The 16,129-nt window shown below is 39.1% G+C and overlaps 1 protein-coding gene across 8 annotated transcripts in view; it reads right to left on the bottom strand.

The window, feature by feature from the left end:
- The window catches only part of LMO7 (LIM domain 7), a 196,371-nt gene that overhangs the window by 43,712 nt on the left and 136,530 nt on the right, over nucleotides 1-16,129 (bottom strand). For 3 of the 8 annotated variants that reach the window (XM_036832025.1, XM_036832027.1, XM_036832026.1), the window contains exons 7-9: nucleotides 12,215-12,413; nucleotides 8,000-8,252; nucleotides 3,674-3,703 (exon numbers count right to left, since the gene is read on the bottom strand). In XM_036832025.1, the coding sequence (XP_036687920.1) occupies nucleotides 3,674-3,703; nucleotides 8,000-8,252; nucleotides 12,215-12,413 (482 nt within the window). Of the gene's footprint in view, nucleotides 1-3,673; nucleotides 3,704-4,686; nucleotides 5,407-6,266; nucleotides 6,468-6,737; nucleotides 7,017-7,350; nucleotides 7,597-7,999; nucleotides 8,253-12,214; nucleotides 12,414-16,129 lie in introns of all 8 variants that reach the window. The other 5 variants (XM_036832020.1, XM_036832021.1, XM_036832022.1 and 2 more) reach the window with 5 other exon arrangements.

Here is a 16,129-nt window from a genome sequence, read left to right as displayed (position 1 = left end):
TAAATAGCATGCAGGGTGAAGAGAGAAAGAAGGGGAAGTTTAAGAAAAAGGGAGTAGATTATAAAACAAGATCACTAAAATCTTATTTTCTTTTCCCACAGTGCAGGGACTAGTGTTACGATGAGTATTTTTTTAGAACTCAATCTCAGGAAATTTATAGATGAATATCTAGGAACTAAGGGATCAAAAAGGAACAACATGTAGCAAAATTTCCTAAATATAAAATCACCGATAACCTTATATGGCAAACAGAAATTCCATGATGCTAAGTTTGGGGTCCCCAACTTTCAAGGGAAGATAACAATATACCTATTTATGCACCTCTAAATATATTTCCATTAGGTGTTGTAGGAATTCTCTGAAGAGTAATTAATGCTAAAACCAGGGTAAGAGGCTTTAGAATTACCATAAATTATAATGATAAGATAACATAAGAGACTTTTCCTTTATAGGTTTAGAGTCTAAATCAGTGTTTCTCTATAGCCTCATTATTGACATTTTGGGGCCCGAAAATTATTTATTGTAGGGGGCAATCTTGTGTACTGTAGGACATTTAGCAGTATCTTTGGCTATAAAAGCACTAAATACCGGTAGCAACGTTCCCCTCAACCCACCCAATGTGACAATCAAAAATGTCTACAAACATTGCTGAATGTCCCCTGGGGGCAAAATCTTCAGAAAGTAACTCACATCAACTTTGTTTTTCCTTCCTTTTTGTTGTCTTAGGTGTCTTACTGTTCTACAGAATTTTTTGGCCAAAACCCATAAGTAAAATATACGTGTCTTAGCTGTCTTTGAATCAATGTTCATTTCCTGTTGATACTGGCAGTAGACTCAATGGCTTAATCATATTACTAAACTATAGCTATATACTGTTACAAATTCTTTGTCATTAACAGCTTCTGCCAAGAGGCATCGTAACCAAATTTTCAAATGTCACAGAACCATAAGACAAATCATGCAACACAAAAGCACATGTGAGAAAATGACTGCCACATACAAAGCGTCTTACTAAAAATAAAGTGAGAAGTGTTAAATGCCAAATAAAAAGCAAGCCAGAAATGAACAATCTAAGCCTGCAAAAGGTGATGCACATTTCTCTTTAACCTGGTTCTTACCAAAAAGAAAGCATTCATGTTATAGGCAGTTATTTTCCCATCACAGGATGTTGAGCAATAATGATTTTTCCAGGTAAGTATTCCAAGCTTGACAACATACACGATGTCCAGAGGAATATCACCCAGAAATATCACTTGTTTCATGTTTATAATCATTTACAAACATGTTTATAAACATGAGATGAATTCTAGATTAAATGTCTATACTCAATCCAATTTAAATCTTTTTTGTTTTCCTGCAGATCAATTTAAGAAAAACATTGGTAACTGAGAGAATTTTTTTTAATCCCAAATAATATATTTTGATCGCAAGTGGTCTAAAATGCACTTCAGTTTTCTGAAGATATATCTGTATTACTTTCCATTATTTGACAAGTCATACATTATTCATCAGTCTCCATTTACAGACAACCTTGCTTTATTTGTGTTACCTTGGCAGTAACCGGCATGGGGAACAGCCTTTAAAACAAATAGTGTACTATGCAAGCAGCAATCTTGAAATGGTCTACAGAAGGCCTTTGCTGCTGCTGGCTCTGGCCCAGGAAAACCCTTAGCTTGCTGAGCCTCAGCATTTGGGTTTTCCTCTTCTTTTCTTAACCCAGTCATACAGTGCGTTCCTAAGAGGGAACAGGTACAGCTGTACAGGTTTACATTCACATGAAGCACTTGTACTCAGTGTATTCGTATCCCCTTTAAGAAAACACAACCTGCTTACGTTATAAAGCCTTATTTACCAAAGAAAATTCCTCGGAAAGTTATCATTCAAAATGCTTGATACTGCAAAGATTTGTTTATCAAGTTAAAACAGCTTTCCCGTGATGAACTGAGATTAGCAGATGCTTAAGCGTCATGCTAAAAACTGCCTTGTTCACCCTCCCTGATGGAAACGCTTTAAGCAAACGTGAGGAACTGGATAGGAGATAATGTGCCTTTGCACGGCACACTTAAAGCATGCTGGGAGCCTGATTTTTAAAATCAATGGCTGAGAAGTACTTGAAATTAGTTGCCCGTCGCTCCTTTACATCTTTGACATCTAGAATGGCTATATTGCTTTAAATAGTAATTTTTAGTACCTTCCAAGATCTCCACATTATCAAAATTATCCAAAGCTATCAAAATTATAGAACCTGGGACTTCTCTGGTGGCACAGTGGTTAAGAATCCGCCTGCCAATACAGGGTACACGGGTTCGAGCCCTGGTCCGGGAGGATCCCATATGCCGTGGAGCAGGTAGACCTGTGCACCACAACTACTGAGCCTGTGCTCCAGAGCCCGCGAGCCACAACTACTGAGCCCGCGAGCCACAACTGCTGCAGCCCGCGCAACCCTAGAGCCTGTGCTCCGCAACAGGAGAAGCCACCGCAATGAGAGGCCTGCGCACCACAACGAGGAGCGCCCCCCCCCCCCACTCGCCGTAGCTGGAGAAGGCCCGTGCATAGCAGCGAGGACCCAACACAGCCAAAAATAAATAAATTAATTAATTAATTAATTATTTTAAAATTAGAGAACCTTAGAGATGAAAAGCTTAGAGAGATTAAAATATTTGACGTATTTAAATTTTCTTCTTGATCAAAAAGTATTAGCAGTTAGGGTCACAAAGTTACAGAAAGTTTGATATAAAATATTAAGATGTAGCCAGCTGGTTATTCTGCACTAAGAATGACTAAGTACATAGTTAGTGTGTACTAAAAGTAAAGAAGTATTTATTTTAACTCAGTTATTCTAGAAAGGGAAAATGTTTCCAGAAAGTTATTTTTATCCTATTTTATGTCTACCAGGTGACTAGAGTTAAACAACAGGACAGTCGCCCCTCCGTATCCGAGGGGGATTGGTTCCAGGATCTGCATCCTCAGATACAGAGGACCAATGTAGACAAAAACTGGGAATTAGTTATAAATATAGTCCTTGCAGCTATATTGGAAACTACCAATATTTTAATTTTTTTGCAGTTTTGGAAGTCTGATTTGCCTTTATAATACAGCCATGTTATAAAATTTTACCCTAATCAGGAATCTTGAAAATGCTTCCAAATCCTACTAAGGGAAGACTAATGCCACTCACCATCCCAACTAACAAAGCTCCCCTTGAACTAAGAGTATACAGATAATGCCAACTGCATGTATTCCAACCTCAAAGAAAATGCTAATACTCTTTTTCCATCATAGATAGTCTAAAACGTAGTTATTTGGGCTTCAACATCCAGATATGAGAGGTTTGGTCTATGCAGCAATCAGATACCGAAATAAATACACCTAATCTCAGGCACGTGTTTTTGTGACTTTTAATCAACTCCTTAAGAAAAAAAAAAGGACCTGAATTTTCGACTTCTAATAAAACAAACTGTTGCTGTCCTATAGGACTTCATGCACTGGGCACTCAGACAGAAATATTACCATTTGGCTGCAGAATTAAGAAAGATTTCCCATTTTTTAAGTCTCATGCACAGCACAGAGCACCCCCATTTAGTGACATGCCAGGATAGAAGTGCAAGGACGTGTTACACAAAGGACAAACAAAACGCAGATTTCTTTTTTTACTGTGAACCACAAAACTTACCCGTTCTCACCATAAATCTTTTGAAAGAGTCTAAGGAATCAGAAAACCAAAAATTAAAAGTCATTTTTTCTACTTGTGTTAGTTTCTAAATCAGCATCTTTAAGAGTTGAACTAGAGATGGACAAATCTCAAAAGGTTGCTTCTTCAGTCACATTCTTGATCATGTCTCAAAATCTCATTGATCTCATATCTCAAGGAATTCAGATTAAGATAAACAATTTCCTGATTTCCTTTGAACCAACAAACCCATTTTTAAAAAAGCTTCCTGTTGCCAGGAACTAATAAGTTAGATTTAGATCTACTAATTTCATTTAACCCAATATTTGTCGATCCCAAAGTTCAACAAACTGAACAGTCATCAAAACAGCAAGTTGCATAACACATAAATGCAGACTCATTATCAAAATGGCCATAATTACATATACGTAAAGTGTAGCAGACAGCAAATAACATTCATGCATTTTAATAATGTTGGCACTGAACTTTAAACCATAAATTTAAAAAGTCACACATCGATAGTCCAAGAAGTCTAGGTCAAAATCAAATACCACATTCAAGTTAAATGAAACTTGCAATGCCATATTTTAAGGGAAATTTTTACACAAAAATCATATACTCCGAAATATGAGAAGCACATAAAACCAAACAACCAGACTGTTTCAGAAATGCCTGGACGTGAGACTAAAAGTCTGTAAATATAATTGGAAAACATTTTCGTGAAACGTCAATGTGGCAGAATAGTATCATAGTCATCCTTAAGGCCAAGGGCAACATTTGTGTATACACCTTCTTAAACAGGTCTCAGAGAGGTGATGTTGAGATGTGCAAATATGGAATTGCACTTTTTCCACACAAAGACTAAAGGTCTCTCAAAGCAAAATCAATGTTTTACAGGATGCTTCCAAATGGCTCATGACATGCAGAGCTGGGCAATACGATGCCACTTTCTCACACAAGGAAAGTCACACAAGACCATCCATGACAAGCAAATCCTTGCAGAAACACACTCTGACCTCTCCACCATCAGCCGCTTCCTGTGCCTAAGCCTGCTGGCCTCCCGGATGGACTCCCACTTCTGTAAGTCGGCCTCGCTGCAGGGACCAGGGGTGAAACTGACTGGAGGCACAGTAGTTCCCAGCTTCCAAGATTGGATCTTACGAGCCAACATGTCGTCTTTCTTCTGCCTACAGGAAGGAACTAACACTCTACAGCTATTACTTTTTTCTTTGGGTGGGCATGTCCTTTCAAGTACACAGAGAAATTTTGCTTGAATTTCCGGAGGAAGAGTCCAGGGTTCGGGGAAAGGGACTGGCTGATATCTATCTGGGGCTCCCGACAGAGGCACCTCTTTCTTCTGTGCTGGAATGCGGCGAACAATCATATCATCTTTTTCCAGGTCTGGAAGTACAAGTTCACCTTCCCTACACTGCAGAATTATATCTTGCTCTACAGGATCGTCTTGCCCAGAAAGCCTTCTTAAGTCTTCGAAAGCCCGGAGAACACATGGGTTTGCATGGAAAGCCCCAGTCTTTCTGACAAAGAAATCATCGTTCTCTAAGTCAGGATCCAGGGCTGGCATCTCCAGGTCATCTGGTCTATATCCTGGTGTATAAGAGAGATTCTTTCTGCGTGTTATGAGCCTTGGGCCAGCAGTGGGATCAATTCTGATATTTGTTTCAGAGGACAAGATGTCATCAGAATATGTCTGGAGGGCCTGAAGTAATAAAAACTGACTGAAGCATAGAAAAGAAAAAGGAAGGGAGAAGCTTATTAAATTTGGGGAGAAAAGGTAATCAGGTAGCAGACCAACTAGATAGTCACTGTGGGTGAATTATTTTAGGGGGCCATGGGAGGGACTCTTGCTGGGAAGAAAGACTAGCATTTAATGCCATAATCCATGACTCTCCTGGATACCATTTAAAGGAATAAGAGCAGAGCGTATCTCTCAGTGGGCACCACTGAGGCCAAGTGATGGGGCCAGAACGGGAAGAGAGCGAAGCTCCCTGATACACACAGTGTTCCCTTCCACCCCTTCCTCATCCCATTGGCCACAACGACCTAAGTCCCCTCCCAGAGAAGCAGCAATGATCTTGGAAGGTTTCAAGAGCAGAGCAAAAAGCACCTTATGCAACAGGCACAGGCAGTCAGCAGATTAAATAAAATGCTCTGAAGCTTTATTAAAGACTGATGAATCTTTTCTTTGCATTTTCCCATCAGTCTTGCCTGTCCCAGTGTCTGTCTATAAGTTATTTCCTTTCTCCACAGCTCCACACATAGCGCAACTGTAAAATTAGGTCAACTGCCTAAAAAGCCTTTTAAAAACGGTTTTCCGCCAAGAACTGTCTATGCCACATGTAACTATATACTCTCTTGTACGTGACTGTGCTAAAGAATATTTAATCCTATAGAATTTCAAGCTCACATGCTTGTACAGAAAGCATGATGTCATATGTTATGCTTTTATAACTAAACATTAAGTGCCTAAGTGTTCATGACTCAGCACATCATGGTCAGAGGTTAAAGTAGCAGCAGAAGCTGGCACAAGGGTCACAGGCCAGACTCCAAGCAGGCGGGCTCATGCAGGCAGGTACACCTGGGCTCATCCGAAGCACCACTAGCTCTCCTGGCTGCATGGGTGTCCCGGGAGTTTCTGGCCCATTTCTTAGCCAGTTCCAGCAAGAGTGAACATCTTTGACAGTCGCTGTCTAGCCTATGATCTGCTTTTTGTATTCTACTAAAAACGGCAGAGCTTCTCTCAGAGCCTGAATCCTCATCGTCAGAGTCTGAATTCCTTCTACCGTGGAGTGACATAGAGAAAGGAAAGAGAAAAGAAGACAAAGAATTGGAGAACGACGCAACTAAAAATAACGTCAAGCTCTGGCTATGTAGAGGACTTTTTAAGATCCAGATCCTAACGTTTAAATTTAAACAGTAGTTTTTTCAGTTAGCAATTCTACAGACGTTGAAGGGAAATTAACTTCTCTCATAAAAAGCGCACATAGAATGTACCCAGTCAGGGTACTGAATGGACAGCGGAATAAAAGAAACATGCACAAAGACAAACCTGAATCCCTGAAATTCTTTATACCATGGTTTATAAGTTTCCCTTTTTATTCGTTTCCAGTTCACATCTTCTGGGATCCAGCATTTGGGAAGAAACTGATCAAAAGCATTCCCTGGGCTTGGCACGATTGGGCTTAGCTTTCGCACATAAAGATCATCCTTTACAGTGTTGGGTATGCTTGTCTTTTCTTCTGCCTCTTCCAAATAACAAGAGGAGTCTGAAGTTTCTTGTACTGTTGGCCAGTTCTCCACATTTGTGCCCCAAGTTCTCCTCTCGTTACTGTTCAAAACATCCAACCAGTTAAGACACTGCGTGAGCATTTTGTGACACAGAACACAAGAGGCATGCTTTCTGTCTCACAAAGTTTACACTGTGAATGCAGACAATTAGTTCCCATTCTCATCAGTCTCATCATTCCAGCTCCTACAACAAAGTTAAGGCATTGTAATAGCATCTCATTTTAATTAGAGAAGAGCTTGATACAGAAGGGCCAAAGACAATGATAAAATGTGTTAAAAGAGAGAGACAAATTGCAAACCATCTGGGGTGTTACTTTACATATTAAAAATCAAGAGCATAATAGACATTCCAATCCAAGAGAAATTTTTCTGACCTCGTCATTCTGTATAGCCCAGTGGCTAATGGGTCAGCAGGAGGAAAGATTGGTGAACAAGACTTAGGAGAGATGCTTTTCGAGATGAAACCCTCGGGCCTCTTTTTCATTTGGAATCTACGGTTGGCTAAGTCATCCAAGACTACATCCGGCAACCTCCGTTCCTCCTCCGAGTCTGATCCACTCTCAGAACCATACACCTCCTTCTGATAGGAAGCTGGATTCGAAAAATCATGCTTTGCTCTGCTGATTTGATGGGAAATTAAAGGATTTTTTTTGTGTCCACTGAGCTCAGTCAACACAGAAAAGAAAAAAAAAAAAAAAAAATGGAAGAAAGCAACACAGCAGAGCTCACAATGAACAATGTAAGTCGTCCAGGAAGCTGAAAGATAACCAGTGAGCTAAAGGCATGCATCTAAAAAAAGAACCGGCAAATCATACGCTGACATTCTAAAACGGAAGAAATCTCTTCAAGATACAGATGACTAAAAATATAGGTAAGTAAAAGAAATATTTCACTAATGAAGTTTTATGTTATCTGTGAAATACATTTTTAAGGACCATTGCTTTTTACCAAATTTAAATATCCCGGCAAATTCACAAAGCAGACTGAATTTTAAAATTCAACAATCAGCTTGCATCCCAGTACCTTGGAAATGCTCCATCGGCTTCTATGTAGACTGGGCTTGCCCAGCTTCTTCTGGTACCCTCATTTTTGTCCAGCTTTTTCTTCCTCAAGGGCGCCGGCACATAGGATGGCTGTCTACTCTTGTTGGGTAAAAAGCGATTGAATGGTAAAGCAGACTTTGGTTCAACAGCCGAAATCCTTCGATATGACATATCATCTTTATTATGGTCCTGCATTTTGAATGTAAATTCAGAATCTGTGTCACTTTCACAACCTATTAAAAAAAAAAAAAGGCACAAGAATTTGCTTTACTCTCCAGATTACTCGTCTAACTGAAACCCACACAGCGTTGCCTGCTTTTGTCTTTCCCTTGGAAACCCAGTGCTCTACTGCTAACTGCAGGGAATATTTTTAGAAATTTGTCATGAAGTTGTGATAAGACCCATCAGGAGGAACTTGCTTTGCATACTGGAGATGCATGCAGCACATTCTTTCACTGTTGCACATTCTAAGCAGAAAAAGTCCCGGTTTATGGCTGAACCCCTTTTCTTCCCAGTCTTCCTTGCCCTCACGATTTTTCATAAAATTTGTTGATGGAATACACGTGAATAAAATCTAGCAATCAAGTCAAAGATGCCTAAAATGAGATCTGAATGTAGTTCGAGGGAAACTCAGTCATTTAAAATAAATCATGCAGTCATCCAAAATTTCTGTGAGGCGAGAGACAAGGGAAGACAAAGAAAGAGATGCAAAAAGCACAAGATCACAAAGAAGTTTGATAGATCCTGGTGAGACCCCTATGAGCAAGAATCACACATTACATATGAGGTTGGACCAAATGACTTCTAATGTCCCCCCAAAATATTAAGAGAACGCAGAACTCGAGGCTTTTTCTGACGGTGGTCACGGAAATATTGGGAACCTTGTATTTTGAGTCAACATCATTTACACACAAATTTGAAAGAATACACTTTGATACACCTCAAGGTCAGATAGATACAAACGCTAATCTGTTCTCAAAAAAAAAAAAAAAAAAAGTCAGTCTGTTCTTTTAAATACACGGGAAGAAACGAGGGTACAAAACATTACAATAGATACAATATAGATACGATAGATACAAGCTTCAGCTGCCTCCCAGTCTGCCCTTTTCTTCCTGCCTCTGTGTATTTGTTAAGAAACTTTGCAAGTGTTGCATGCTTCCCGCCAGAGCTCTCAGAGGCTGGCTGTGCACAGTACCTAAGGACCTGGGAGCTGTGGGCTCTCGGCAGGAGCACACCTGCAGGGTAAACCTGAGCCAAAGGCAGTCTCGTCCCCTCCCCTGTGCCTGGCAGGAGTTTACAGTAACAGAGAGGAGCCTACAGGAAGCGGTTGAACACACAGCTAGGAGACCTTGAGACGGGAACAGGGAAAGGAGAGTCATGGGAAAAAAGGAGGAAGTATAGCAGCTATGACCAGAAGGATTGTCAATAATCTCACGCTTTGTTTTTACTGCCTCCTAAATTTGTACATTTTTTGAAAATAAGAGAGAAATGTCAAGGATTCTTGCTAAAATTTTGTACATGTGAAATCTGTACAAAAGATCCTTCTACTTTGGAATTTCTTAAGCTACTTTTTTTTTTTAAGTCCAGTACAGTATGCTGCAGAGTAGGCAAATATTCTTGATCTGGTAAGAGATATGGATGAAAAATGCCACCTGCCATATCAGTAAACAAAGGATATTGCGGCCATCCAGCCAGCAGCCACTGCACCTGTCCCCGACTGTGCACCTGAGGGGATTCAGGATGGAGAAAAGCAGGCTACTCACCCCATATAGGTAAGGTGCATGTCAAAGGAATGATTTCAGCGAGCCCAGACTCTTTCATCTTTCCATACACAGGAAAGCTTGAAATTCATTAACTTGAGATGTCTGGTTTTTCTTTAATTAACAGTAACCTTTTGATGTTCTGACTACCTGAGTGAGTTGTTTTTTGTTTGTTTTTTTGTTTTGTTTTGTTTTACAAAGACTCCTATTTATCCCGGTTCCACCCTTACCTCTTCAGTGCTATCTGAGACACTGTCTTCTGGGCTTAAGTCCTCAGCAAGTCTGCTGAATAAAACATAATTCTCAACCTTTAGATTGTGTTTTTGCTTTTTTTTTTTTTTTTCAGTCAACAGAGGCTTCATATAAAACTAAGGAATGTGACTTTGCAATTCTGTTAACCTAAAAACATTATCTTATCAATATTACATTGATCATCAATTTGGGACTACAACCTGGTAGGTAGCAGAATTTCAGCATACCGATCACAAAAAAGTTTTATCATCCTGGTGGCCCCCAGGATTTTCTTTTTTTTTTCTTCCTTAGTTGTAATTACCAAGTCTTCACTTCCACCCTCTTCAAACATGGTCTGCAACTCCTTTCCCAAGATCAGGAAGCAGCATGACAGTAACCCTCTGCTTTTCTTCACAAGGACCAGGCACCCAGCCCAACAAGTATCTGAGGAGAATGCTTCTCAAGTCACACCACTGGACCACTGCCTTTGAATTGACTGAGTCTGTACACTCCCACATGCCTTCAATATGTGTCCCTTTTATTTTTGTTGGTCAGATATAAATTTAAACATCACATGTGTTAGGTTCTTCAGTCAGGACAAAGTAATATAGTGGGTTGAGAATTTCAGTCTCTGCTTTTACAGCTTTAATCACTCAGATGAATTATGAACTCAGATTCATTTCCTTAAAACTATTATAAGAGTCATCTGGGCTATGAAAACATTAAACCTAGACAGCAAACAGCCAACAAATACAGCAGTAATTGTAAAGGTTAACTCAAACAGCCATTCACTTTTTAAACGTTTAAATGCCACGACTACTCAAAAAGCTAAAGAATTTGGGGTTTTGTTATAATATTTGTTGATTCATTTTATTTTTGAAAAACAAATTCATTGTACTTTGCTTTTATGTAAATTTATATTAAAAGAACAACAGCAAATAAAGGTTGAATTCTAGCTAATGACTGCATGCTGAAGCATTTAGGACAAGTGTAATGTTCTCTGAAGTGCCTCAAAAAATAAGATGGATAATTAATGCATAGAGAATGAGAGCTTGGTATGTGATAAAGCAAGCACAGTAAAATGTTATGGTAGAACTAGGTGGCAGGTACATGGGTATTCATGTAAAATTCTTCCAACTTTGCTGATGTTTGAAATTTTTTATAATAAAAACATTAGGAAAAACATTTAAAATATAAAATAATAATCAAAATAAACAAGCAAAGTAAACTCTCTAACAATCCAGCAAAAACTCACAACCAGAACTCTCAATTTTTCATGCTGATGGTGGAAGCACAGAAATAGTTCAAGAAACTTCACTTGTGGTTTCAATCTAGTCAATTTGAATTGCGAGAGGCATACAGTTAGAAATTTCTGACACCACCCAATAGCCAGAGGAAAAAGACTTGCATTTAAATAACAGATTTGACCACAATATTGGGATTTTGAAAGAAAGTTCCTTCCCACAACAGAAAGACTTTCATTAACATGTTCCTTTCACACTTGTCCTGGGTTTACTCTGACCCTGACAGACGCAAAAGATGTTTTCTAACACAATGCCAGTGTTGTTACTTAATCAAAGTTTAGCATAATATTCTATCATGACAGATACCAATCATTTCTTTTCTTAGAGATAATTATTAAAATATTTTCCTGTTTTTTCTTAGAAGTTTTTTTTTTTTTATCTTTTGCAGAAAAGTAAGAAAAGGGAAGAAAGCTTATTCAGGAACTAGAACAGACTTTTACAGAATCTTATTTACTTTCTTTTTTATGTTTAGATATACCAGTTATTAGGCCTCAGAGGCAGACATCATTAAACCTGAATCTGGAGAGAAAAGAATTAGGATAGATTATCGCTGATAAAACAGGTCATAGTTAACTGTCTCTTCCCCAAACTCCTCTAAAAACAGAAGATTAAAAAAAGTGAAACTATCACCCCTCTAGTGGCAATATAGTAAGGAAGGAACAAGAGAGACAGAGAGACAGAGAGACAGAGAGACAGACAGAAGGAAGGGAGGGAGGGAGGGAGGAAGGAAAGAAGGAAAGAAAAGACACCCCCAATTATATTTCTATCTCTACAAAAATATACTTCTTGGCGAAATTTTTGCCTCAATAGTTTCACTCCATTTTTCTCCTCTCTCCAATTCCCAATTTTCTCTCAATACACAAATAAAAATAAACTGTCGAGTCCAAAACGTTAACTCACCTTCACGTGCCCCCCTCAACGTGGTATCAGAGGAGCAGCTTGCGAATGACCTAGACCCCAAAGAGTCCAAGCTTTCAAATGAATCTTCTCTTTTATAGTTTCCTGGAGGAGCAAGAAATTCTCCACGCTCAGCACACCAGATATCACCGTAACCACTGTCTCTGCCACTCCTCTTCAGGCAGCTGGACTCTTCAAGTGCCTGAAGAACATTTTTTAAAGACTAGTAACTTAGCATAAACTTCCAAAAATGCAATCAGTTATTGCTTATTTATTTGCAATAGCTCAAGTTGTGCTGCATTTTGATAGGTGAGGCAATGAGACTGCCCCATTAAATATCAGAAAAAATCTGATAAAAATCAGAATATAAATCTGTAAATGTTTTCCCACAACTAATACTTGGCACTCATGTGACTATATGGAGGTAATTCAATATTATTTAATAAGGTAATATAGTCTATTTAATAATAAGGGGGAACATTTTAATAAAAGAAAAGCTAATAATTAGAGTAACATTCAAAGGCTAAAATCAATTATTATCTACAGTTTTCTGGCAATAAACATGAAAGGAGGCAAAGAGAAAAGCCAACCTTAATTTTGATATCCAAAAGGAGAAAAGTTAGTAAGATTATATTCAGCCTACCTCCAGGAAATATTAGGGCTCATTTTTATTAAATAAACAAAAAAACCATAACAACGTTCTTTAACAAAAAGAAAAGTTTTAAAAGAGAGAGGGGCAAGAATAGCAGGTGTACACTTCACAAATTCATTTATTTTCACTCAAAACCTAGATGTGAACCAAGGAAAGTAGACTTGTTTGTTGAATATAAAACATTTTCCCTGGATCTAAATGAAATATTTGTTTAGCTCATATAACAGCTATATAGAAATATGTAAATGTTATTAACCATAGGTTTGTAAACCATATAGAACTTACTAAAATAAGCATTTTTAACTAACATTCCCCTAGGAAAGTTAATAGCCAAATACAACTGGACTTTTTAAAATTAGCATGTAAGTAGAATTTATAAAGCCTTTAGCATAGTTCTAATACATAGTACTCAATGAATAGCTAGTAACTCTATAATTTTTTTTAATATGGTGAAGGTAATTTTGTTACTATAGTAAAAATCAGAAATGTTTCTTTCAGGTGATGATACCAATACAGAGATAGGAATTCCTAGGTTCTTTTTTTTTTTTTAAAGCAGAGAGTTTTCCTTTTCTTCTTTTCTTTAATTTTATTTATTTTTGGCTGCTTTGGGTCTTCGTTGCTGTGCGCGGGCTTTCTCTAGTTGCGGTGAGCAGGGGCTACTCTTCGTTGTGGTGCACGGGCTTCTTATTGTGGTGGCTTCTCTTGTTGCGGAGCAACGGCTCTAAGCACGCGGGCTTCAGTAGTTGCAGCACGCAGGCTCAGTAGTTGCGGCACGCAGGCTTAGTTGCTTCACAGCGTGTGGGATCTTCCCGGACCAGGGATCGAACCTGTGTCCCCTGCGTTGACAGGAGGATTCTTAACCACTGCGCCACCAGGGAAGCCCCAGGAATTCCTAGGTTCTTTAACAACCAACTGTAATATGTCAACTTTCATTAAATCATTATTCAGAAAAAAAGCTATGAAAGAGAGTTGGGAGACAATTGGGATGTTCTGAATATAGACTGGATATTAACTAATGGGGAATTCATGACTGTTCTTTGGTCTAGCAGACATCATAGGTATATGGAAGAATATTCTTACTGTTAAGAGATGCATGCTGAGTATTTAGGGGTGAGTTGTCTGCAATTTACCTTGAAATGATTAATTAAAACACAGATGGGGCTTCCCTGGTGGCGCAGTGGTTGAGAGTCTGCCTGCCGATGCAGGGGACACGGGTTCGAGCCCGGTCTGGGAAGATCCCACATGCCACGGAGCGACTGGGCCCGTGAGCCACAACTACTGAGCCTGCGCGTCTGGAGCCTGTGTGCTCCGCAACAAGAGAGGCCGCGATAGTGAGAGGCCCGCGCACCGCGATGAAGAGTGGCCCCCGCTTGCCACAACTGGAGAAAGCCCTAGCACAGAAACGAAGACCCAACACAGCCAAAAATAAATAAATAAATAAATTAAAAAAAAAAAAAAAAAAAAAAAAACACAGATGGATACATAAATAAAGCCAATATGGGACATGTTTAATGATTAAATCCGATGGAACACAGGTGGGTATTTGTTGTACTATTCTTTCAACTTTTAATTAGGAACATTCTCAAGATTTGAAAAAGTTGAAGAAAGAATGTTTACAATGAATAAATTAGCTGTCTCAGGCATACTTTTGGCTAAGACTGGATGTTAATTCATGGTTGAATTGTTTGACAAGTGTTTAAGTGCCGGTAGGGTCTAGTAGATTTATGTGAGATTTCATATATTTTAGACACCACACACACCCTGGAATTAGAGTTGACATCCTAGCATGAAAATGAAAGTGCCTACTTTGTACCCTATTTCCAAGCGCATAGGGAAGCTGGGCTTAGTGCTGGTACCACCAAAATACTTCTTAAAAAATACAGATTTTAAAATTCTAAGTAAATCTTTAGATTTACCGGGTTTCTTAGACACACACTTGTTGAGGCCTTAGAGTTCAACACACAGGAGATGATTTTTGACCTCGTAAATGTTAAAGATAATGATGATGTGCCATCATGGTTATAAAAGAACCTAAGTTTGGTCCCGTTGCCTGGTTCCTCCTCCTAACCCCCACCAAGGACTTTAGTCTGACAAGTCACCTAAAATGAGTCACCTACAACTTATAGGATGACTAAGGGTCAACAGCTTACTGCAAGTATTTTTTTTAATATATATTTTGGATTGGCCCTTAAGCATTATATAGTTAAGGGAGAAAAGTTTGATGCACACAATGATTTTGATTTTAACAGAACAGATGCAAAACAGCTCATATATTCACATACCTCTTATGGCTCTCCACACTCCACAATAATGGAATGGAACCACAACTATAGTTTTACCTATGAAAATTCTTTTTTTAAAAAAATAAATTTATTTTTATTTATTTATTCATTTATTTATTTATGGCTGCATTGGGTCTTCGTTGCTGCGCGTGGGCTTTCTCTAGTTGTGGCGAGCGGGGGCTCCTCTTTGTTGTGGTGCATGGGCTTCTCATTGCGGTGGCTTCTCTTGTTGCAGAGCATGGGATCTAAGCACACGGGCTTCAGTAGTTGTGGCATGCGGGCTCAGTAGTTGTGGCCCACAGGCTCTAGAGCACAGGCTCAGTAGTTGTGGAGCATGGGCTTAGTTGCTCTGCAGCATGTGGGATCTTCCCGGACCAGGGCTTGAACCTGTGTCCCCTGCACTGGCAGGCAGATTCTTAACCACTGCACCACCAGGGAAGTCCCTGAAAATTCTTTTTTATCTACTCTGATTTTGACACTGGTGACAGGAAGCAGCCTCGAATAAAGCATTCCCAGCACAAACACTCTACTAGGATGATTCAACCTGAGTCAGACTGCCATAAAAAGAACCAAAGGCTGTAATGAGAACACTAATGCAAGAGCCAAAGTCCTATGTTATTTTTAACTGGATGTCTTCTTAGTTGAAATACCTGTAAGGCAAGGCTTTGCCCTTGCTCAAAGCCCTGCCACGTTCATCCTTCAGAGCCTTGCCCTCCTCCACTGCACTGACCTACCTGTCCATCTGTCTACATCAGAGGGTTGCGCTGTAAGGATGGGTCATCAGCCTTGTATGAGTGTTTTCTCAACAACTAGTACAATGCTTGTGCATGGTATTATCTCAACTGTTACCTGAATTAACTGTTTTAAGGAATTTAAATAGGGTATTATCAACTCTTTACAATTAGAAAATAAAAATCCAGAAGGAATACCCTAACCTTCTAGACTATACTCCCATCTCCCTATAATGTATGTGGCTGGGTTCAG

This window comes from Balaenoptera musculus, chromosome 18 (assembly GCF_009873245.2).
Source record: "Balaenoptera musculus isolate JJ_BM4_2016_0621 chromosome 18, mBalMus1.pri.v3, whole genome shotgun sequence".
Lineage (NCBI taxonomy): Eukaryota > Metazoa > Chordata > Mammalia > Artiodactyla > Balaenopteridae > Balaenoptera > Balaenoptera musculus.
The sequence above is the reverse complement of the archived record's forward strand: the minus strand, read 5'-3'. Positions and strand labels throughout refer to the sequence as shown.